The sequence below is a fragment of the Pogona vitticeps genome, chromosome 7 (genome assembly GCF_051106095.1).
Source record: "Pogona vitticeps strain Pit_001003342236 chromosome 7, PviZW2.1, whole genome shotgun sequence".
NCBI lineage: Eukaryota > Metazoa > Chordata > Lepidosauria > Squamata > Agamidae > Pogona > Pogona vitticeps.
In genome coordinates, this window is record NC_135789.1 from 17,445,358 (window position 1) to 17,470,713 (window position 25,356).

General features: G+C 51.3%; 1 protein-coding gene across 2 annotated transcripts in view; it reads left to right on the forward strand.

The window, feature by feature from the left end:
• Positions 1-25,356, forward strand: part of KDM4B (lysine demethylase 4B) — a 121,473-nt gene that overhangs the window by 60,484 nt on the left and 35,633 nt on the right. For both annotated transcript variants that reach the window (XM_078378873.1, XM_078378874.1), the window contains exons 8-9: positions 636-773; positions 22,694-22,890. In XM_078378873.1, the coding sequence (XP_078234999.1) occupies positions 636-773; positions 22,694-22,890 (335 nt within the window). The remainder of the gene's footprint in view (positions 1-635; positions 774-22,693; positions 22,891-25,356) is intronic.

Sequence of the window (25,356 nt, forward strand, 5' to 3'; positions counted from 1 at the left end):
AAACTCCCAGAAGCCTTCACCACTTGACTGGCACAGGCCAGTCCAGGAACATCTGGGGACCCGGGGTTGGGAACCCCTGGCCAAGACCAACCATTTTGTGACTCGAGGGTAACCTAAGCAGCCTTCCTTCCTAGTCTCCTGGGTTAGTGTACGAGGGGCTGAAGCAGCCCTGGATCCCTGTATTTGTGGCTTTCCTACAATTAGTTGTTTCTCCTGAGAGCTTATCACGAGTGAAGCACCGAGCAGGAAAGGTTAGCAGCCCCACAGGGATACACCAAAGACTCAGAAAGCATGTCTCAGAGCCAAGCTGTTGGCAAAGGGCTGTGCTCCCGCGATGGTTTGGACTGAACTCCACGGGGTTCTCCATGAGCTGTGGTGGCTGAGGCTGATGGGAGGTGTAGTCCAAGGACACCCGGAGGGGAACGCGTCGCTCACCTGCCTGGCCAGCGTTTTGTGTTGTGTTCCGAGCGTTGAGGCCTTTTCTTTCATTCTACATTGTTTCGGGGAAGCTGATCCACCGAAGTCGTTTTTAAAAAACAGAACACAAGGCCGCCTCTGGGCTTTGTTTGGAACTCCTCCTCCTGTCTGCTGGGCCCTAACGCCATCTTTTCCTCTCCTCTCTGCTCTGCTTCCAGATTACCCAAGAAGCGGGAGAATTCATGATCACCTTTCCCTATGGCTACCACGCGGGTTTCAACCACGGCTTCAACTGCGCCGAGTCCACCAACTTTGCCACGCTGCGGTGGATTGACTATGGCAAGATGGCCACCCAGGTAAATCCCTGCCTTTTCGGGGCCTTAGTTGGTTAGTCAGAGAGAAGCAGAGGGAGGCTGGTGAACTCTGCCCCCAGAAAGAGGCCTAGTGGGAACATCATGCGGGTTCCCAATGAAAAATCCTTGGTTTACCGTCTTGGGAATCCACCATCCCTTTTTTCCTGTTTGATCCCAGAACTTGGCTGCTTTCCATGGCACTCCTCTTCCAGGCTCTCCTCTTCCAGGGCGAACCCTCCATGGATTTCTTTCCACTTAACTGTAAATCATTCTGGGAGTTCTTAAGAACAGCATGCAAAAGAAAGACATAGGGAGAAACAGAGGGAACCATCTTTTCCAAATGCATTTAAATTCTGGCTTCTTGAGCTGGTTTTGGGAACCCTGGCTAAATACGATTGTTGCTGAGCAGAATTACAGTGTGAAATCCCAGGGAGGGCCAACTGAGGAAAGGTTGAATTGGGGGGGGGGGGGCTAGCTGGCTCCCAGTTGGCACAATGGGGTTGGCCAACACTGGTTTTCTTTCTCCTGGGCCAAGGACCATGATAGACAATGGTGCGGCTGACAGAGGCAAGTGGCTTCCGACGTCTAGCAAAATATTCCTGTTTGATCTCCTCTGTTTGCCCGCACATAAGACGGCTCATGGTTCCCCAAGGGGCCAAATCCAATATCGTGCTTCTGAGATGTGAGGGACGCTTTATCACAATTGCAGCAGATGTGGCCGGAGACCTTTTCTGATCCAGCTCTCTCCCCCCCCCGCCCAGTGTTAATTAATTGCATTGATAAGAAGTAATCGTCTTGATATTAAGACTGCATTCCCATCACCTCCCTGTCCCTATTTTAATCCTCATCTTTGGGGATATAAAGTTCGGGGGGGGAGGTGCGAATAAGGAAAGGAAAGGAAGAAATAGTGTAGGGTGGCCTGTGTTTATTGATTCTCTGTGTGTGTGTGTTTTGGGGACTCGGTGGTCTCAGTGGAATATGTGGGACAAACCAAGACTCGGGTTTCAAACCGATACTGCGTCTCAAATGGTCTCTATATTCCAGATTTTTCTAAAATGACCAGTCAAAACTGATTTTGGTGTGGGAGAGCACAGGCGCAGGCCGTTGTCTATCCTGTGACACCCACCCACCCACCCCTTGTCTAATACCTCAGTTTGTTGTGGCAGACCCCAGGAAAAAAATAACAACAGCCCTTTTGTCATGGAAATCCCGACGAGGGCCTTAATGCCAGGGCGGTGCCAGCGGGCAGCTGCTCTAATATTAAAAGCAATTTGGGGCTTAGCCATGTGTTCGCAAATAAGTGACATTTGGGGAAGTGGCGGCTTCAGATGGAGGCGCCGGGCTTACATTGTCGGGCGCTGTAGCGTGAAATTGCCGAACAAGCAGCGATGGGGAGCGAGAGATACTATGCGCCAGCAGTCCGAGCAGAAGGAAGTTGGAGAGGGAAAAGGAAGTGCCGCCCATCGCCCTCATCCTGGCCTCTTATCCCCCATGGCTATTCTGCTTGCAGCCTCCTCCAGGATTCCTTTTTTCCCCTCATAGTATCCACATCCTTGCCGAAGGGCCGCTGGAGCATGTCGGCCCCCATTCTATTCATGGCTTAGACCAGTGGTTCCAAACCTTGGTACCCAGAGGTTCTTCAACCAAAAGTCCCCCCCTCCTTCACCACCAACTGTGCTGGGGTGTGTGGGTGTGTGTCAGTGTCACCTATTGCAGTGTTCCCCAACCTTGGGCCTCCAGATGTTCTTGGACTACAATTCCCAGAAGCCTTCACCATTAGCTGTACTGGCCAGGATTTCTCGGAGCTGAAGTCCAAGAACATCTGGAGGCCCGAGGTTGGGGACCACTAACCTATTGGATGGCACTCTATCAGGGACTGAGTTCCCAATCCATTTAAACCAGTGGTGAGACTCTGTCTTCTAGATCACTGGTTCTTAACCTTGGGTTACTCAGGTGTTTTTGGACTGCAACTCCCAGAAGCCTTCACCACCAGCTATGCTGGCTGGGGTTTCTGGGAGTTGCAGTTTAAAAACACCTGAGTAACAAAGGTTAAGGACCACTGTTCTAGATAGTCGACAGGCATTTTCATAACCCTGACTAAGATTTCACTCTTGCCACCCCCATGCGCTCCTGCGACTGTTGATCACCTCTGGCACGCATGACCCATCTTTGGGATGCTGGCAGCAACCTTCGTGTGTCTGCCTAACAATCCTGTTTTCTCCGCCTACCGGTTTACCGTGGTTGCCAAATGTGGACTTTTCCAAGAAAGATGGGCCTGGAAAATATGCCATAGGTCCCTCTCTGCAAAAGCAGCAGACGTTGTTGAAGGTTGAAAGCTCTGGCTCTGCCTGAGGTAGGAGATATGAAGAAATAGTAACTTCAGTATCCTGATCCCTCTTGTAGCTGTCTATTATCTCTTGGTCTGCCTTCCTACCTATCTCTGTGTTTCAGCCGTAGGAGGAAAGGCTGAAATAACTGGGTATGTTTAGCCTTGTGGAATGAAGACTGAGGAGAGAGAGGGTAACGCTCTTCAAAGACTTGAAAGGTAGTCCGACTGAGGAGGGGCAGGATCTGATCTCCATCCTCCCAGAGTGCAGGACACACCACCATGGGTTTGAGTAACAGGAACCCAGATTTTGGTAGAATGTCAAGAAAAACTTCCTAACTGTTAGAGTAGTACAACAATGGAGCCCTTAACCTTGAGAGGTGGTGAGCATTTCCAACTCTGGAGGCAATCAAGAGAAAAATTGGATAACCCACTGTCCAATCTGCTTTGCTTTGGCTCCCTGCCTTGAGCAGGAGGTTGGCCTGGATGACCTGAGTGGCCCCTTCCAACTCAAGGATTTGATGATTCTATCATAGGTTTCAATCTCACTTTTCCTTCGGGAAGTTCGAAGTTTGGCCTACTTTCTCCTCACAACAGTGCTTTGAGATAGGGCAGACTGAGACGCCATATGTTAACCTAGCTAATTTTGTTCTGGGTCTCACTAATGTAACTACAGAGAGAGATGGTAGCCAGGATGGTCTTTGCCACTGTACACTTGAGCAAACCGCCACTGAGCGATGAGACCTGCGCCTGCGGGCAAGTAGCACTAATCACTCACCGGACCAACAGCGCCGCTAATGACAGCGGGACTTGACCAGGCCTTGCTTCCCAAACGCACACAAGGGCAGTTTAATGATCGGCTCATTAGAGGCGCGCTCTGCCGTAATTGTCAGACAAGCGTCACATTAGCCGGGAAGGAGCTCTTCAGCTAGAAGAAGGTTTAAAGGTGGCAAGTGTGCCATTGGGAACAGAAGCAGGTGGTTCCGGAGAGAATTCCAAAATAGGTCTTCTCAAACGATCTGATTTAAGCTATGCAATTTGCCCTGGCGTGTGCCTCGTCTGTCATGCAAATGGGGCGCGATCTTGCCTGGTGAGGTTCTTTCTCCTCCTTTTCCTTAAAGGTCGCAGGTCAGCTGGTACAGAGAGAAACCTGCCCTCTTTTCCTCCCAGGAAGGCAGGGAGCAGAGTTCCACAGAAACAGAAGCAGTAAGATGAGGGGAAGCAGGGACACTTCCTGTGTAGGAGGCAAGAGAATCTCTGATCTTTCCTCCCTCTTCTGTAAAATAGGGGAAGGAGCAACTTACTCAGTGAGATGGGTAGATAATGAGGATAAACGGAACAGAATAATCAGGCGTTTTTTTTTTTCCCTGTAACGACTAGATCTTTCCATTAATAGATTCCTCTCACGCAAGTGCAAATACAGTATAGGCAATACCTTTGCAGATTGCTTTAAAAAATAATTATCACACAATACACGAGCTTTCATGGATTAAAACCCCACTTCATCAGGTCTGTATCAGTGTGGAAGAACTTAAAAGACCAACAGTTTACATCTAAGAGCAACTTTCCAGAAAAATCCATCTTGCCATGACCTTCTGGACTTTTAAGTTCACTGATACAAACCTGATGGAGTGGGGTTTTCTTCCATTAAAGCTTGCTTATCATATGATGATTTTTAGCGGTCTATAAAGGTATTGCCTATTTTTGCATTCGGATTTTATTTTGCTTGGACCCCACGGCTCCCCTTTACTTCCTCTAATGCAGTGGTTCTCAACCTTTTCAGTTCTCAGGTTTTCCTGGACTGCAACTCCCGGAAACCTTCACCCGTAACAGTGGCAGCTGCAGTCCAAGAACATTTGGGGACCGGGGACTGGGAACCACTGGTCTAATGGATGGAAAGCCCGGCCTCCCCACCACATTCTGCCCTCCAGATGTTTTGGACTAAAAGCCATGCTCGTTCTAATCACGGGGCCATGCCAGCTTGGGCATTTGGGAAGAGCCTCGAGGGCAAACAGGCAGGCTGTTTTGTTGGTTCGAACGGAGACGAACTCCCTTCTCTCTGTATCTGTCTGCCTGTTCTTCACTCCATTCTCCATTCCAGCAGGGAGCGAGCGCATGCCTTTTTACGAACCAGCATTCCCAGTGTCTGTGAAGGCAAGCGAGCTGCGTGGGGTTCATGCCCAAGCTTGAGTGTGTTGCTTTGAGAGTCCTTGATTTCGGAATATGAACCGAGACCTTCAGCCCAAGAACATCTCCCTCCTGACCCACATGTATCCTTGTCTCCTGGGGCAGCTTCCTGTCTAAACCTCTGTCCTTTATCCCCACCCGCCAGTCCTCCTTCCGTTCACTTCTTGCCTCGCTACCTTGAGAGGCTTTCTCGGGTCCTTTTCTGCCCGCATCTGATCAGGATTCATTTTTCACCCCTTCACCCCACTGCATCAGAAGCCCTTTCACCGGATTCCCTTTTCAGCACGCCGAGGCTGGTCTCGGTCAGTAACCAGTAACGCCTTGTGGCTTACTCTGTGAGTTATTTTATTGTTTGTTGCCTTACTTCAAATCTGAGCGTCATTTGGCTGCTCGGTGCTGGTTCGTGACGGAGCTTGTCATGTCGTGAGAATGCCATAACACTGAGACGCTGCTGCTTTTCCCTTTCTCCTCTCCCCCCGTCCGCCACTTTCCGTTTGGAATTTGCTTTCTTAGCACCTTGTGAAATCATTTCCTCTTTTGGGTCTTGCTACAAGTTTCTCCCCCCCCCCCCCCGTGTGCTGTTTTCTTCTTGTATATACATATATATTTGGTGTTTAGTTGACTCAGCTCTCACCTTGAACTCCAGCTAGGCCAGACGAGACCAGTAAATACCTGATATGAGAAAGCTGCCTTCTCCTCTTGAAACCCCCCCCCCCCCAGTCTGGTAGTGTTGGCACCAAGCCGCTACAGTGGCTCTACAAGATTTGAAGCAGAGCTTTCCTGTTTGAAGACTAGAGGCTTACTAGAGGCTCAGCCCACTTCCATCCTTTCCCCTGAAAACACTTGTCCCGTTTATTTATCTATCTTATTTCTTTGCCACCTTTCTCCCCAGGGCACGTCACAACGGCTAGAACTATTAAATAAAGACAGTTTAAAATGTTGTATAAATGTATTAAAGCAATATTTGAGATTTAAGAACCATGATTTTACGAAGGAACATTCTATGGGGCGTATGAATCATCTCTGTGTGTCGTGGTCTGGACGTCCCCGTTCGAGGGAAGGTTTGACTGGAGGGCCCATGGCAGAAAAGCAGGTGCTTCTTTCACATCCCGCCAGCCCCTTCTGGCGGAACTGAGATCACATTGGGCCTTCTGGCTGGAAGGCAGTGGAGCCTCTGTTTGACACCAGGCCATCCTCGGGAGCCTGGTGACCGCCCCCTCTTCTAAAAATAAGCATCCCTACAGACCTGAGTAACCTCTCTCCCCTTTGGGGCCTTTCCAGGCCCCATCTGCATCCAAGCCCAGGCCATTGAGGGTCCCCTCAAGGCTAGATCTGGCCCGCAGCTGACAGCTCTCTTGCCCTTCCAGGTGGCTGGGCAGAGACTTCTGTGGGGCTCCGCTTGGCACCTGGCTTCCTTGGATGTGTCCCTCAGCCAATCTGCCCCTTCTTTTGGCTGCCAGTCGTGCATGCAAAATCCAGGCGGGCGCGGAGGGGAGGAAGAACAAGGCCTGCAAGACCAAGCTCCCCCATGCGGAAGGGGTAGGGGCGAGCCCACGCTGCCTGAGGACTTCTCAAGCGGCACCTCCGCACCTGCTCCTGGCCCCCTCCGGAAATCTGTCTGAACAGCCCACTCCGTGACGGTCCTGCTGGCTGCTCTTGGGAGAGGGTTTGTTGCTGAGCCACCAAGGTTTAGGATTGTTTCCTCTCTTTATTCACCTTCATTTGGCCTTAGCCCTTCCTCTGGAGCCGTTGACCCTACTGTGTCTCTTTGGCGGTCAGATAAGTGGCAAGGTTTGATCCGTCCCTCTCCCACCACCCTCCTAGTAGAAACTGGGGAGAAGGCGCGAATTCTGGTCCGCGTTCGTGATGGCACACAAGACGAGGAGGCGTTGCCTTCCCCCATGGTGCATTCATTTATTTATTCGTTCGCTTGCTTTTTCTCTCTGATGGTCCGTCCAGACAGCTCAAGCCTGGGGGCTCTCCCCATGCGTGCTCTAGCATCTGTAACTCCAAAGGCTGTGGGGCTAGAGTGGACTTTCTTCACCACGTTAATCTAAAACACATTTCCTGAGAGCAGTTTTCTGGCTTCAGCTCAGGGACGCCATTTCCACCCCCTGCTGCAGCACCCGTCAATGAAAGCATGTCTCTTGGCTCACGTCCCTGTCCTGTACGTAGGGTGTATTTTGTGCAGTGGCTTGACCTCCGAAGCCTTTCTGGTGTGAATGAATGCCCTTGGAGTACACGGTTGACCGCTGTTCTTGCTTTCTGTCAGTCAGTGAAAGCACAGTCACGTAGAACACTTGACAACCATCTCTCGGATCTGCCTTGAGCAGGGGGTTGGACTTGATGGCCTTCGAAGCCCCCTTCCCAACTCCACTCTAGCATAATTCTATGGTCTGTAGCCAGAGAATGAGAGTAGGGGGTTTCTTGCGGACCAACCTTGTGGACCAAAGCGGGCTAGACCACCTGTCGTCGTGTGCCGTGTTTCTCTCCCTTCCTTACCTTTGTGTCCAAGAAAAGCTGTGTGTATCGTCAACCTTGGCTTGGAGGTGGCGGTCTGGGTCAGGATTCCACCCCCTTCCGCATATGCTTTCCTCCCTTGCCACGCCTGGCGCCCAGCAGCCACCCAGCAAAAGCCCAGAAGAACCCTATGTGTGGTTCAGGAGCGTGTGGGTGATCTTGCCCTTTCATTTCAGCAGGGTCAGGGAAACCTGGATCCCACAGGAGGGGGGCCCTCGGGTCTGCAGCAGGCACTGAGAAGGCTGTCCAAACCAGAAACCACTAGCTTGTCCTGTAGGTCACATCGGCTGAAGCAGCTGTTTTCACATGGAAACCCCTCGTGTGCTCTGTCTCCTCTTTCCCCAAACACACACACACACACACACACACACAGAGGGAGAGAGCGTGCATGTGTATATATTTGGCAAATCTTGACTGGAAATGGGTGAAGGAGAGCAATTTCTTATACTCCCTATTACATGAATAGTCGTCAGCTCAGGGAGATGATAACATCAGCGCTGTCCCAGCCTTCTATTTTCACGGCTTCATTTTTATCTCTCGTTTGCTCCTAAGATGCTTTCGAATTATCTCTCTCCATAATGAACGGGGTCATTTTCCTTCTTGCACAGCCTGACTCCCCGTTTCATGGGCTTCGGGCAAGTCGCTTTCCCCTCTCCCCACCCCAGGTGGGCTGTCGTGTGGATTGTATTTCGGGAGAATCAGCCGAGATGGGGGAGCCATCTGCCAGGTTCCTCCTGCCTTGATCCCTTCTCAGGCCTCAGATCAAGAGCCCCCCCCCCCCCGGCACTTGGTTCCCTAATTTGAAGGACGCCTACTTAGATAATTTCCCCTTGTGAGGTGGAGGGGGAGAGTCAGAGTGTGGCATTCTAGCTTACCCATGTTGGTACCTTCCCGGTAATAGCTGGGTGGTGGTCATCCTACTCTATGCAGAGATTCCCAGGTCAGAGAAGGGTGTTGAAAAGAACCCACCTCTAAAGCAATCATAACTGCTTTATTCCTTCTTAGAAAATTAGAAAATGGCACCTGGGAAATGTGGGGGAAAAGAGGCGCACTGCTTGTCTCTGGTTGTTGGTGCGCTGTCAAGTCACCTCTTGAGTTATGGTGACCCCATGAATAAAAGAGCTCTAAATTTCCGGTCCTCAACAGCCCTTCTCCGTTCTTGTAGACTCAACAGTCATGGCTTCCTTGAGGGAGCCCATCCCTCTTGTCCTTGCCTGCTGCTTTCTCCCTGTCCCAGCGTTCTTATCTTTTCCAGAGACCCCTGCCTCCTCACATGGCACCCGAGACGACCAAACGCCAGGGGTGGGTTGAGGCCACCCAGCCCATAAACAAACTAGCTCGGGACCCCACATAAGTAGGGCAAACGGACCCTCTCTGCAGCCGATGCCCCTTTTGTGCCCCGAATGCTTTGGACTAGTTGTTATTTGCTCCTCTTCCTCCCCTTCTCCGGTTGGCTCCTCTTCTGCCTTGCCACCCCACTTCTATGCCTCAAGTGCAGTGTTGTGCAAATGAATAAATAAATCTCCCACTGCTCCAGGCTGGATAAATGAAGCAATTTAGCTCTCATTTCCAAAGGCTGGCATTAGGCGGCCGAGAGGCACGCAGAACCCCAGATAACTCTAAATGCAGCGTTCGAGGCCGTTTTAACAAGGCGAAGGAACTAGGCTAATACCCAGCCGCCCGCCCCGCCCAGCGCCATCCTTGAAACAAAACCCAGCAACTGCCTCATTAATTGTTCTGCCAGACGCATTTCACAGGTTGGTTCTGCAGCTCCTAAGGATTGCTGCTTTGTCTCTGGTTTTGGTTAATCCGCCGGCTGGCTTGGGGTGATTACCCAGGATGGTTCCCGGAGGAAGAGTGGCCTGGGTGAGAGGCTGCTGGCTTGGAATAGAAAAAAGCTAGGGAATCCGGAGGTCTGCCCTAATCTCTCTCTGTGCACTCTGCCTCGCTAACCCTCTGATCCTGAGGGTCCAGGGTGGCCCGCGTGGCAGTGGCTGCAGCAAAGCCCTTGGCCTAGGGCTGGCTCGCCTGTGGCTCCTGTTCTTTGTGGCTTGTTCTCTGTCCGTCGGTGGGAGGTGGCTTGCCTGGTCAGGAGAGGCCCGCTCAGAGAGCCCCCGGGGCTTTCAGGAAGACACAGGGAAGGAGGTGGATGCCTGTGGGACGGAAATGGGCAGAGAACAACCCTGGTTCTTTCTGTTCCTCTCTCATGCCCTTCCTTGGGGCTGGACGATGGGGACCCTGAAAGTGCCACGGATCTCCAACTACGTTGCAATCCGCCCTAAACCATCTCTTGCCAAACCGAGAGAAGCAGAGAACTCCCTTCTCTCTGAGAGGGTAGAGGAGGGCCATCCCACAGGCAGGTTCAGGGGAAGAGTCCCCCCGCCCTCCTCAGGATTTACCTTCACCTAGCTTGCTCTGAGTGGTCCTCGGTCTCCAGAGAGGCAAAATTGGTGTTTGTTTGTTTTTTCCTTCCTCGGTTGCAGTCAGGAAGGGGATCCAAGCCAAAGGGGCAGGGGTGTGCGTGGATCTCTTGTTAAGCTGTGGAATTCACCGCCCCAAGGGACAGCTTGGAAAGAGAAGGAATTTGTCAAAAAGGGAGGGCTCTCTGTGGCTGCTGGTCAGGATGGCCATACACAGCCTATAAGGCACCTCTGGCATCAGATGATCTGGCTTCATCTGTCCTCTTCTGGGGCATGTGAGCCGGAAGGGGTGATTGTGCTGGTGGATGCATCCCATGGATACCTGCGTGGCCGCCGGGTGACCTCCGTGTTGCCCGCATGGGTCCTTGGAGGATCTCAAGATGAGAGGAACCTCTACCATCATCCTGCCCCATAGGATGTATGGTCCAAAATATCTGGAAGCCCCAGACTGGGGAACGGGTCTCTGCCGTTCTCTCCTGGGTGGGAAGAGGACTCTTAAATGGCCTGTCCTGTGGGCAGCTTGGGTGGTGTTTTCTCCTTAAACACTTCCCCTTGGCTCTCGTGGAGCTGGCAGGTGGGAGAGAACTCCCCGAGACCCTCAGTCTTGGCTTCCCTCTGTGGGGTGGGTGGAAGGAGGCCGTCACCCCTGCCTCGGCTTAAGGGATAGCCTGGCGGACCAGCGCCAGTGGCGCCCCTGCTAAATTCAGAAGATGTGGCCCGTGAGGGCTTTTGGCGTGTGTTGAAGGTCTGTTTTCTCCCTGGTTCTAACATTGCGTCTGCCTCGCGGACCTTCCTCTCCATGAGGCTGTTTTTTTTTGCTGAAAGGGTCCCTCCCTCGGTTTCCTGGAGGAGTTTGGTTTGGAACGGTCTTTTATGGTTTAACCGTCAACCCATTTTATGGTGGAGGGGAGAAGAAAGGTTTTCTCTCTTTTCTCAAGGTGGCGTGGAGGTGAGGAGAACCACCTTTGGCTTGCTTGGTCGATTAGACTTTCAGGGTTTCAGAAGAAAGAAGCAAACAAGGTCTGTGTGTGTGTGCGCGCGCGCACGCTTGTGTGTTTCCCCTCCTTTCGGAGAGGCAGAAGCCTAAATTGGAGAACTCTTGGTGCACCTTTTCCTTGTATTGATGAATGTGTGCATTAAACGGATGTCAGTACAACCAAGAAGTATGTTCTCCATTTGCAGGCTCCCCCTCTTGCTCCTCTTTTAAATCACTCGGCTGCTTAGCCTGACCTCTTGTTTCTAAGCTCCTCTTTCCGTCCCTCAAGGCGCTCCATCCAGGAAACAATTCTTGCAAGTTCGTTCTCTCTCTCCCCTTGGTTAGCAGTCTAGCCGGTGGGTTTATCGGCAGCTGTCTTGTCGGCTGAGATGGGTGTGATCAGGCAGGCGAGAGCAGTGTGTGCGTGCCTCTCTCTCGCTCTCCTGCAACAGGAATTGAGAAAAGGGGGCAAGGATAATTGCTCTGCCTGTCAGGGTGTGCTCGGCTGAAGCCTGAGCAGGACCCGGCTTTGCCGTTCTTGGTAGAGAATATGGGGGTCCACGGGAGCCGATCATGCCTCACCCTTGTAGGCACCGGGGTCTAGCTTCTGAACAGCACGGCGCCTTGCCAAATTCCACTGTTTAAACTGTTCCAGGCACCCGTTCATGCTGGTGGTTCAAAAACTCGCAGGTTTGTCTTGTGGGCTACAGGGACATGGCTCCAGTCCAGAGAATGGTACCTTGACGGACCCATGCTGAGATTCAGCCCAGGACATTTGGGATGAAATGTGGATCTCTATAACTGCCAGAAAGACAGACCAGTGGCTCCTAGCGGAAATTAAGCCTGAACTTCTCTCTGGAGGCTAAAATGTGGAATCTCAAGCTCTCCTACTTTGGGCTCCTCATGAGAAGGCAGGATTCTCTGCCAAAGACCATCCTGCTGAGAAAGACGGAAGGCAGCAGGAAAAGAGGAAGACCCCTCCCATGTGAGAAGGATTGACTCTCCAAAAGAAGCCACAACTTTTGAGATTGCAAGAGTGGAGCAGGGCGGTGGAGGACAGGAGACTTTTGGGAGAGCGCTTCTTCATTGGGTTGCCATGAGTCAGAGGTGACTGGATGGCACGAAACAACCACAGCAGCAGTGCCTGAACCGTTCCAAACTCTTTCTTCCCCAGACCTCCTGTGGGGCTGTCGGAAGCCATACCCGGTGCCCCAAATCCGTCATCTTCCACAAAGACACCAAAAGTAGAAACGGCTAGGAAGATGGCATCCAGTGTTCAAAACGGTGGCAGTTTCAACCAAAGACGTGTCCCCTCTTTTTAGTTGCCTCTGGTGAACGGGACATTCTTCTGGAAGCAGTAGGTGAACCAAGACTGCCCCCTCCTTGTCTAGTTTTAAAAAAACCCACAAGGTTGGGCAATAAGAGTACAGTGGTGCCTCGCAAGATGGGCGCTCCGTTTAACGACAAATCCGCATTACGACGAGGTTTTTGCGATTGCAAAAGCGATTGCAAAACGACGTTTTGGATGGGGGAATTTCACTGCGCGATGATCGGTTCCCTGTTTCGGGAACCGATTTTCACTTCCCGACGATCAAAACAGCTGATCGTCAGGTTTTCAAAATGGCCGTCGGGTGCTCAAAATGGCTCCCCGGTGTTTTTAGGAGCTATTTTTCACTGCATAGGCACCCGAAAATGGCCGCCCCTATGGAGGATCTTCGCTGGACGGTGAGTTCTTAGCTGATTGGAATGCATTAACCAGGTTTCAATGCGTTTCAATGGCTTTTTTATTTTCTCTTACGACGTTTTCATTCTATAGCGATTTTGCTGGAACGAATTAACGTCGTAATGCGATGCACCACTGTATTTTTTTGTGGCCTCCCAGACGGATGCCGTGGCTTCGGAAACTGCCTTTAAAGCGACGTTCCCAGATAGGGCCTGTGGAATTGCTAGAAACCCCCTGGACATGTGTGGATCCCAGATGGCAGGGTTTGTGGTCAAAGGGAGCCCCCCCACCTTGCCTTTTCTCAAAGCATGGGGCCTTTGCCTCGTCTGGGGGAAGAGGCTCCCCAGAAACGTGGGGCCAACCCTGTGCGAGAAAAGCTGAAGATCCCTCTGGGGGGGGATCTGGGCGCAAAAGTAGAAGAAGAGCCGAAGCGGTGCTCCCGCTTGGCCAAACTAACCGGGTGGACCGTGTGCTTTCCTTCACGGCACTCTCTTTTGCCTCCTAAACACGGCCCTCCTAAACACTGGTAGGAAGGAGGCGGTAGCGGTTTTCTCACAGATTTCACAGAGCGACTTTTTCTGTATTTAAACAGTTCCCCCCCGGCCATCTCCCTTTCATTTAATCGTCACCTCTCGAATCATCTTCCTTATCACATCAGGTGACAGTTGCCAGCTTCTACAGCAAGGTGTTTAGCCCTCTTTTCCTGTGGCTGTAAAACCTTAAGTTTTTGAGTCGTATCTCCTGAGCTGGGCAATGCACCAGCCGCTCACGCTTAATGTTGTCGAAATTCCCCACAGAAAAATTCAGAGAAGGGAGCATATGGGATTCTTCTTTTTCAGGCATTTTAAAGGGGCAGCGCTTCATAATTCCTTAACTTCCTGTTTCTTTCCATTTATTTTGACTGGAAGGTGCCAACATGGCCAGCCACTGTCCCTGGCACACCCTTGGTTTGTGCCACGCACATCATGCTGCGGAGCACTTCCCGGATAGCACATGGTTTTTCCCACCAAAGACTCTGCAGTCAAGCCATGGTCTCTTGCAGGTCGGGGTGGATGAAACCTGAAACCCTGGGAACACTCACAGTCAGCCCTGCCCATGCTGGGCGAAAGGGAAAGGGGGCTATGGGTTGACTCTGTGGAGTCCCTTTCCTGTGCGTGAGTCCATGATGGGCTACACGCCTCCTGTCCCAGCCCTTTTGATACCATGAACACAGAGACCTCGGTTCTATTGCTGTTTGGGAGTGAAGCCTTGGAGGAGGGGCAGGATCGGTCCTCGATCATTGCAAAGCGCAGGATAGCTCAGAATGGGCTCAAGTGACAGGAAGCCAGAGTTTGGCTGAATTAGTAGGAAAAAGCTTCCTCGCGGTTAGAGCAGTACGACAAGGAGAGCCTTGGGAGGGGTTGAGCGCTCCGATGCTGGAGGCCTTCAAGAGACCCTTGGACAACCTTCTGATGTGATGTGTATTCCTGCACGGAGCAAGGGGTCAGACTTGACGGCCTTAAGAGACCCCCGTCCAACTCTCAGGATTCTGTGTCCTCAGCAGCTGCCCACCCTTGGTCTGACTCAACTTCGTCCCTGGAGAGCGGGTGGTCAGCTCAGCGGCCCTTCTGCCCTCTGCACAGAGGCCAGGACCCAGAAGACGGGATCTTCATCCCCGCCTTGGGAGTCACCAAGCAGGCCAGCAGATAGCTTTGCCTTCTGCCAGACAGGCGAATTCCCATCTAGCCGTTGGGGGGAAATGGAGTTTTCTCATGACATGTGAGAGAGCAGACCAAAGATTGCCCCAGTACAGCCGCCGCCTCTCCAGGAACTGATGTTCAAAGGTGGATCGCTCGCGGTACTGAAAGGAATATATCCATCTGTCATGACACATTGTTGCAGACCGCTCCGTCCTCCGTGGATGCACCCGATTTCCTTTGAAAACCACCCAGGCTGGCCATCATTGCCCCCTTTCTGGCTGGGAGCGCCACTGCCACAGAGCGGCTCGAGAGAGAGGAAGGAGGGACAACGCAGTAATGCGGGCATGTGGCTGCAATGGGATGCAATGGAGAAAGCAGGGTGCAGAAGAAGCTCCGAGTCCAACGGTGAAGAGTCCCTGGATTCATAAGACTTCCCAGATCCAGAAACGGGGCTCACGGGCCCCCATCTTGGACACACGGGAGACACAGGCCCACAAAGCACCCTTTCCGCCCTCTAGTGAGGAAAGGGAGGAAGGGAGATGAACCCGCTGGGTTACCAGATCCCATATTGAAAAGAACGGATTTTGGAGACGGTGGCACCCGACTGGATCACAGGTTTGGGGAGGGTTACGTTGTAGGGAGAATTCTTTTTAAGTAAATACAACCGAAAAGTTGGAAGCATGGCTTGCATGGTTGCTGGCAGGCGGCTGGTGGCTTGTGTGGAGGAAGATGGCCCCCCAACTGCCCGGTTTTCTGGCATAATTACCCCCGCTGCCTTGAGTCTCGGCAGTGTACCAGTTCATTAGGAAGCCCACTGGAAACAGTGGCGTGCTTCATAAACAAAGCGATTAGGGAGAGCTTTCCGAAGGGCTCCCTCGATCAGCAGCCTTCAGGCACGTCCTTCCCCTCCCGGCCCCCCAAAGGGAGGGATGGATATTATCAGGAAGAAACTGGGATTGAATAAAAGGGAAGGGGACCAAGCAAAACCCTCTGAATGCTCTGTCTCGCCTCTGTTTGTTCTCCTGCGCCCTTGATGTGGTTGTATTGAAACTGGCTTTTTTCTTTAGACTGAGTCTATTAGGACACATGCAAGGGGGGGGGGAGGAATGTCCAGCTCTTCCAGAACGGTCAGCCAGCATTCACTGCAAAACACACATCACATGGATCTAAATAAAACATAACCTATGCCAACCTTGGTTTTCATAATACCTGGAATGACAAGCAATGAACCGTTCTCACGATCAGAAAAGCAGATGCCCGCCCTGCTGGCCAGGGAAGGAACACGGCCGTGGCTAACTGCAGGAAGACCGGACTTGGACACCCCCCCTCTCCTGCCTGTTTCACATGCCAGCCTTAGCCAGGATGAGTGCTGTACCAAACAGGGCAACGGCAGTCCAGCGGCCAGATCTCATTGCCCCTAAGACGATCCAGAATTTCACAAAACGCAACCACCCGCTAATAAGTGCCACCTGGAGCCCATTTCCTTGGGCAAAATAAATTCCTCCAATGGATTAAGGAGATGCCCGCTTTAATGAGATGCTCATTAAAGGAGGAGACAAAGACAAAGGTTTTTGAGCCCAAGAGGGGACTGGGATGAAGAGCAAAATTTCCTATCACAATTTTTTCTATTTAAAAAAAAACCCCGTGCAACTGAGGACTTCGTGTCAAATAAATAAACAAATAAAATAAGCTGCCAACTCCGTACAGCAGCTTTATAAATCTACCTTGAAGGATGCTTGCCAGGTGTAACTGTAGTTCTAGAGGATTTGTTCATCTTTGTCCCTTGAGGGGCCAAGCGGAAGCCCCGGAAGAGATGATGCCTCGCTCTTTCCACCCACCCCACCATTGGAGGAGTCGTATGGGACATCCTTTTAAACTTATCTGTAATCTAATTTTCTGTTTCTACCCAGCAATAAATGAGGTTTTATGTTAACATTCCACGCGCGGCTGAGCAGATAGAGTTCGGCTTTTGACTTAATGGCTTATTGTTGAAAAGAGGATCCCCTTTCTGTGCAAGTGAACTGGGCTTTGCTTCCCTTTTTTAATGCCATTTTATTACTCATTTTTTAATAAAAATGAGCCGTTTTGCTTAATTTCTCTCATTACATGGAGGATTATTAGCAGGCATAAAAGATAATTTAACATATCCGGGGGACACGATCAAACACTGATGAGCGTTGGGTTCCTTTTTTTTTCCCTCCTTGTTTTTGACTGAGAGATGAGAGGACGCCTTTGGGTCGCTTAACAAGGACCCGATTAAATTGCCATTCGGCCTGGGGGGGGGCAAAAGATGGCTTTGAGGAGAGAGTTGATTTGCCTGTCTTCAGGACAGGGAGTCCTTCATCTCCTTCCCTTTGGTCACATTTATCCAGTTGGTTTAGGGCCACAGATTACATTTGAAAAAAAAATTGGGGGTGATGAAGATGGGGCCCAGCGGCTGGCCCATAACAGGAAAAAGTCATTTGGGTGATTCTGCCAGAGGCTTGCTTTGACATTTGAGGCTGGATTGTTCAGAACTGGGTTGGCCATAGAAGTCATCCAGAAGCAGGGCTGTGATTGACAAGTGTATTTTGTTCCCGGCCTCGGGTCATGGCAGGTGCCCAGTCTTCGTAAAGCGATTCTGGGCCTCCGAATCTCTCTGGATGATTTATTTCTTACATCCCTCCCCCTCCCCCTGCCTTTTAGCCAAAGTCCAAGGGGCAACTTCCAGAAACAGATCAGAAAAACCTGACCCTACGGGACCCCCCCCCCTTCCAGCTACATGCGCCCACGGCCTTCACGGCATCCCAAGGCAAAATCATCCGAGAGGTTGATGAAATCTGTCCAGAGCTGCCCACCAGCAAGCTGTTGTTCGTTTTTTGCGCACGAAGTCAATTAGTCACTGCTTGGGGTCTTGGATTCCCCATCCCTGGAAGTGAACAGCCAAGCTTCGGCTGCATCCTTTGTACACCCGCCCACCCACTTTTTCCCCCTTACCTCACCAGTGGGTCCTGGGAGACTTGGCTTATGAATATTCCTCTCCTTGATCTGTCCCTCTCCCGGGACGCCCGGTGACAGCCACGGTGTTGCTCAGCTCCCCCCTGCGTGGCCGTCGGGGTGCCAAACGAGAGCGGGAAATGGCATGAGACTCAAAAGACGCTTGATGAGGTCCCCAAGTCCCTCCACACGGTAGATGTGCCTTTTTTTTTTTTAAGGAGAAGAACACAACACTCAAAAGGGGTTCATCTGTCACATCGTACGTGACAAGCACGCAGCCCTTGTCACTCTAGCACCCTGACGGGTGGGCGGGGAGTCCAACAGGAAAGGCGAGCATGAGGGAGAGTGGAATATTTATCCCAGGGGTCATGAAGGGCCATGGCATCCGGGATGCGGAGGTTGGAGGAGAGCCTGCTGGTATGTCTAGTCTTCCCCTTCTCTTGGCTGTCAGGATCTTGCGTTGGCCAACGGGGTGCCCACCAGGGAAACCTCTGAGTTTAGCATCTATGGCATCTGCCTTGGGCAGATATTGGAAGAACGTTTGCCTCTCAGGACACTTGGCCGGGACTTCGACCAGGACTTGTCTCGATTGCTCAAAAACAAGAAGGCCGTCCCATTAAGCCCCAGAACCCATCAGAGCTACCGATTAGCAGCCGTGTGTGTTTTCTTCGCAGCCCATTTTGTCCTGACCTCCTTGTCTTTGTAAATGGATGCTCCATTTAAAGACCTTTTTGTCACATACCCAGATGGGAGATAATAACACATTTGTGGAGGTCCATGAGAGAAAAAAGCAGAGAGAGAAAAGTAGGGAGGTTGGGCCCCGGTTGAGCCGCCTTCCATCCAGAAGACATATCAGCCTGCTATAAATGAAAGGAGAGGCAGATGCCATTCTTAACCAGTTGTTTTTCAGCGTCATTTCTCCAACACTAGGGTCCCCACTGCCGAAGGACTGGTTTCCTCAGAGGCAAAGTGTTCCCCCGGGCCTGTGACAGAATCTCCTCCCTGATCCAGGTTGCGAAACACGCTTGCCCTTTGCCTGGTAAGGAGCCGAGAACCGGGGGGACCCCAATTTCGTCTTTAGAACAGCTCTGTGGGGTGGAGCAGCCCGCTTAGGTCTACCCCGCCAGCTTCCCGGCTCCATAGGGACTGAGCCCTGCCGTCGGTGCTTCTGCCCACACTGCTGCTTGGAAGCATGCTCAGATAACGGTCTGTTGGAGGATAAGTATGTCTGGGCTCCTCTCTCTGGGCAGGGTGTTGTGTGAAAATGACGCTCAATTTGGCTGGTTTTTTTTTTTTTCATAAATCGGTGGAAGCGTTCCCTGTTGTTTCATCCTCCAGAACAGAACAGATGTCAAAAGTAACGGGGAAACAAAAAGATTAGTGGGCCTTACTTGGATGATTTATGTTTGCCGGCACCCCAGTAAATAATAATTCCTTGAAAGTAATCCTGTAACTTGAGTTTATTTATGTCGCCTCTATGGCCGCCTGAGCGCAAGTCATCACTTCTTGTCCTGAACTTTTTCTTGGGGGCTGTGTGGATTTCGGGAATTGCCCACCTCCACCCCCACTCATGCACACCGAGGTACAGCTCAAAGATGAAATCAACTGAGCCGCGTCAAAGTGTCAGCCTCAGTCTCCCTGTTGAGACAAAGCTCTGTCGGTTAGTGCCTCTAAAATGTAAGGCTGTGGAGGCGAAGAACCCCTGATTGAACGTTGCACGAATGTTGGAGAAAAGTGGCTCCCCCCACCCTTCTCCTGTCTGATGTCCCAGTTTCTTCCAGGACTCGCGTGCCAGGTCTTCAAATGTGGTGCATCTCTAGAGGGCCCTTAATGCCTCCCAGAACATGTGGTTTAGCTCTTCAGAGTGACAGGGCTCGTTCCCAGCTCATAGTCTGCCTTGGTCTGAAGTGTCACACTACAGATGCTAATACAGCTGCAGTGTTTTTGGGGTTATGTGCCGTCAGGTCACTTTTGACCCGTGGCAACCTTATGATTTAGTGGCCTGAAAAAGATCCTGCCTCTCACAACCTTGTTTCAGTCTTGCAACCTCAAGGTGGTGGATTCCTTTATTGAGTCCATCCATCTCAACGTTTGGTCGTCCTCTTTTCCTACTGCTTTCTACTTTGAATAATATTATGACCTTTTCCCTTAAGTGATGGTTTCCAGTAGGGAAAAAAACCTATGTGCTGGATTTTTGAGATGGGACAGGAATGTTTTCCCTCTTGCCTTGTCTTAATGTCTTCTGCTTTCGTGGGATGAGAACCCGCCCCCATTTTTTAAATTCAGGCCACAAGGTAAGGCGTCAGGTTTGTTAATGAAGTCCAGATTGTGGTGCTAACAACCAGGGTACCAAAGAGAAGCAGGTGGGACGCGTACGGCTTTGCAGCTGGGTAAAATGCCTTGAATGCAAGGACAGGGGGAAAGCAAACACCCCCCAAGTCCCTTTATATCTGTCAGAAGGGTGGTGATTTGCAACTGCAGCCAAGCTGCTCAGCTGCCCCAGAAAGCCTTGCGCAGCTGTGTTGGCGGGTGTGTGTGTGTGTGTGTGTGCATCCTTTGGGGGGCAAAGGGGGGTGGGATGGGGGGAGCGCTGCAGCACCGCAGCCGGGGAAATATCACCGCCCAGGCAGAAAGGGGGCCCTAGAGGATCGAGGCCGGGTGTGAATTATTCATCCGTGCCAGCATGGAAGCGATAAAACAGAATTAAAATTGAAATGCAGACATTTTTCTATGGTGGGTTTACGCTCGGAAAAGAGGGTGCATCGGGGGGGGGGGCTGGAAGAAAGTGCCAGCTGTTGGGTTGGGATGAGGCCGCAAGACCTGAGGAAGCAAGAACGATAGACTGCATGTCTGTGCAGGAAATTTTGCACCCTGGAGAGAACAGCAGGGCCGGCCCTTTGCTGAGCTTGGCCCTGAACAACCGAGAACTGCTGAGAGCTTTTTTTGACCGGCCTCATGGATTAAGTCGACGGTCATTTGGATACCTTGCTGGCTTCCTTCTGGTTGCACTGCTGCCTTGACCGCGCTCCCCTGCGCAGGTGAAAAGAGCTCTGTTTGTACAAGAAGCCGGCGCCTTCCTTCTCCAAGTGTCTCGTTCTCTGTCGGTCCCTTTCCCTGGGAGCAGACTCGGGTGCTGTTTTCATTACTTAAAAGGAGGGGGAAAGACTATGGAAAAGCCGCTCGATACAAATCCCTTAAGCCGCTATCGACGGGCGCCTGAAACGTGCTCTCCATCTGTGATTCTGCGTCTCCCCGGCCAAATTACATTCCAAGATCTCTCTCTTTCCCCTGCTATTTTTCATTAAGTGAATTGGGCTTGCTGGAAATCGCCCGGCCATAAATATTTTTCCCTGGCTTGACGCGTGGGCGGGTTATTACTATTCCCCAGCTCGGCATTTCCTTTTTCACAGCGGAGCAGAAGGTGACGAGCTCGGGGTCTCCGAAATGAAACAAAAAAAGGGGGTGGGAAGAAATCAAGGTGAGGAGCAGATGAGAAATGGTCCTCTAGCAAAGAAGCTCCAGCCAGGCAGGATTTGGCCCTGAGTAGTCCACTGGTTCCTCAGAGCTGAAGGTGCGAGCCACGGTAGCCACTTGCCCATTGGACCAGTTCTTCTCACTGTATCTAGGCAGTGGTGTCATCCCTTCTCCCTGTGACTTCTGTGGTTCCCAAATGGTATAGAATCATGCCCCCCCAATGGTCTTCCCTGTGTCTATTCCTCCAGAGCTACCTGCTGGCCTTGACATCATTTTTCTTTCCACGGTCTGGAGAATTCCATGGTTTAGGTTTCGGGCTGCGGAGCCAGAGCTGGGAGTTCAAATCTCCCGCGGTGCCTCCTTAATAGAGCCTGGACTAGATGATCCTTAGGGGTCCCTTTTAACTGACATTCTCAGATTATGATTCCCACTGGGGAAGGAAAGGGGGATGGATGGACTCATGACCTTGAAGCGATCAGATCAAAAAACGCCATGGGTGGAGTTGACAGTACCCATGTCAGCAGTCAAAATGGTCTACTCAAGATACCATCTGGTGCTCAGCTGCAGAGCCAGAGGGTTGGGAGTTTGATTCCCCACTGATCCTCCCTGACAGGGGCTGGACTGGATGATCCATAGGGGTCTCTTCCAGCTCTGCCGTTCCAAGATGATGATGATGAATTATCTTTCTTCTCACCCCAATTTTCTCACCTTTTACCCAGAGATAGCTGCTTGATCCCCTCTCCTTTTCCATTTCTACCCTAGTATCCATTTCTCAGTTTTCTGCTTCTTAGCCCTGCCGTAGCCATAGCCCCCTCTATTGCTTCCTACTTGCCTGGACCTCCTTCTGTAAAGCTTTTCATTTCCCTCCTCTTTCTCCTTCCCTTCCGCTTAGCTCTTGCCCTGTTTTCCTCATCTACACATGGGGATCCACTTGGATCTAGGTCAGCCATGGCGGATTGCAGGCCTAGAGGTGGATTCCAACCATCCTGGAGTTCCAGTCCAGCCCTCTTGAATTTCAAATCCTTGAAAGGTCATCCTCCAGAGGAGGGGCAGGATCTGTTCTCAGTCATTCCAGAGTGCAGGACATGTCGTCGTGGGCTCAAAAGTACAGGAATCTAGATTTCGACTATTTATTATAGAAAAACATCCTAACCGTTACAGCAGTACGAAGACAGGAATCCATGACCTCAAGGGGAGGGGGTGAGCACTCCAACGCTGGAGTCCTTCAAGAAGAAATGAGACCACCCCCTGTCAGATCTGCTTGGATTTGGATTCCTGCCCTGAGCAGGCGATTGGACTCGATGGCCTTCAAGGCCCCCTTCTGACCCCATGATTCTATGAGATTCTGTGGTTCATCAGTTAGACACAGTCGTAACACCAGCATTTGGCAGTTTTTCAGCTTTTGCTTCCCTCGTTTTACAAAGTTGAAATGTCCGATGCCTTCGGTCTTCTCTGAGTGGGACTTTTTCATACGCCAAAGCACTCCCGGGGGTGCTTGGAAATGTTGTGGGGCAGCCAGTTTCAACTTGGGGGGCTGTGCCGTGATTCCTTGCGTACACTGATCTCTGCTCCCTTGGTCTCCTCTTCAGTTTCCTTTGTCACACAAAACTGAGCCGCCGCCACCCACTCCTTTCTTTTTCAGTGCACTTGCCGGAAAGACACAGTGAAGATCTCCATGGACGTCTTTGTGAGGGTCCTGCAGCCTGACCGGTATGAACTCTGGAAGCAAGGGAAGGACATGGCCCCCCTGGACCACATGAAGCCGACCGCTCTGACCAGCCCGGAGCTGGAAGCCTGGAATCAGACCAAGGACGCCTTGAAAGCCAAGATGCTCCGCAGGTAAGAGGGTCTTGCTTCTGTCCTCCTTCTCTGGTGTAACAAGAAGCCCCTTCACCCAAACATATCTCCTTAAATTGGGGAGAAAAGACCCTGTTGGGAACAGAGCCCAAAGGAAGGCGTGTAAGCCTCTCCCCCCTCCCCCAGAAGGACCTCCTGGGAAGGGACACTGGAGCTGTGCAGAGCCTTTCAAATCTCTGCGGCGGCCAGCTTGGGTTGCAAGGTGGCTGCCTAATTGGATTTTGCTCCCGGTCCGGTGGCGTTCTGTCTTGCCTTTCTTCCGTCCCCAGGAGGCAACACGTGGGTGAGCTTGGTGTGCATTTCCAGCCGGCATTCATTTATGTCTCTGGCAAGTTTCTTTCTTGGAGCAGCTCGTATCTCTCTCTCTGATCCCTGCACAGTTTTTAGAGGCCTCTGTCCAGTCATCTGCCATGCTGTCTTCCTTCCCCTTTACCTCTTTTGGGCGGCAGCGGTCATGGGTCAAGCTTACCTTCCAGCCTGGATTCCTTGGGGCCAAGGCTTGGTGTGTAACTTCCATTTCCAAACACTCTGCCCAAATGTGGAAGCAACTTAAGATCATGAATTATGGTGGTTTCCCTTCAGCTCTGCTGGTTGAGGCGCTTGGTGTTCAGATTGTCTTGAATTTTCATAAGCTAAGATCTTCCGGGCTTTTCTGTTCCTTATTGTCATGGACAATGGCTTGCAATCCCTTTGCCCCTTTGTTTCTTCCATTCTTTTTTCCCCCTTTGCTGGTCTAGTGCTGTTTTCCTGTTCTGCTTAATCCAAATTACGTTGATGATGATGATCATCATCTTAGAATTATAGCACTTATCGAGTCCAGACCCCTGTGAAGGAGGCCCGGGGGGGGGGAATCGAACTCCCAACCTCTGAGTCCTCGGCAGAGACCTCAACCCTCTGAGTGATCTGCTTCCCTCACTATTATAAATTGTCCTTTATGTCATCAGCCATCCATTCACTCTTGCCTGCACATACAGGACATCCATGCGTCCATCTATCCAGTTAAGGCTCCCACCTTCATCCTGCTATGGAGCTCTGCATCAGGTCTATTTTTTCCCCTAGAGTTCAAACCTTCTTCCACTTGAGTCTCACACCCGAAAGCAACTCCTCATTCCTGGTCCTTCTCTCTGAGGATGAGTTGAGCGGGATACATGCCCACTTTTTTTCCTCCCTAATGTGTTTCTTTAAAAATTCTGACTTCTCCCAGAGACACGAAGCCAAACCAACTCGGGTCTGGTTCACCAAAGCCGTTGTGATCCCTAAAATCAGAACCCAAATGAGGAGGTTAAAATGATTCTATATTAAAATATGAAACTATCAGGATGTCAATATGCTTCAAATAAAACATAACACTAAAAGCATGCGATCGGAGGGGAAAGGTCGTCAGACCAAGATTCTAAATAGACCCATTGCAGATGGGATAAAAGAATAAGCATCCCTGTATATTTCTTCTTGTCGCTTTTCCTGATCCCTTTGATCCTCCAGGTCTCCTGATCTCTGCAGGGCTCCTCATGGATTATTTCTCAGCAGACCCTCTTGCTGCGGTGTGCCAGGTGTGGACCCCCATTCCTCACCTCCCAGAGCAACCAAGCTCCTATGGTCCAGATGAACATCCTTACGTCACTCGTTTCTGCCTATTTGTCGCTCCAGGGCACCCACTTTAAAACCCACGGAGAGGCACCCTGGATGCTGGCGGCGATGCTCGGGTTCCTCTTCTTCTCGCAGTCCCTCCTCCCCCTGACCCTCTCTGGCTAACAGCATCTTGTGGTATTAAATTGAAACGCATTTTCTCTGCACAGGCGGGCCTCTGCTGCACGAGCGAGGCCATCCTTCTCCTTGAAAACCTTGTTAACGCTAAATCAGCAAGCCGGTCGTGTCTGCTTCTAGCAGACGAGAGGGCAACCAGTTCAGCATCTCGGTTTTCAAGTTGCCTTAAATCTTCCCCCCTTTCTTTCCAAGTAGGAGTCAGAATCAGGTCGCTCAGCAACCTTGACACCTGGATTATCAGTCGATTGATAATATATTGGCGTAGTTTCTTCCTGCTCTGTGGCACAGAATTGTTACTGTTGTTGTTATGCACTGTCAGGTAGCCTCCAACCTAGGGTGATATCCTACGAATGAGTGATCACTAAAATGTCCAATCCTCTGTGCTCCACTCTTGCATACTCAAAAGCCGTGGCTTCTTTAGGGATTCGGTCTATCTCACATTTGGCCTTCCACTTTTCCTGCTGCCTTCCACATACCGCACCATGATGGTCTTTTCCAGAGAATCCTGCCTTCTCATGAGGTGTCCGAAGGAGGACAGCCTCAATTTTGTCATTTTTGCCACCAGAGAATGTTCAGGCTTGATTTTCTCCGGGACCCCTTTGTTCCTCGCTCTGGCAGTCTGGGGTTTCCACAAAGCTCTCCTTCAGCACCCCATTTCAAACCAGTCATTCCCCCCCCCCCCCA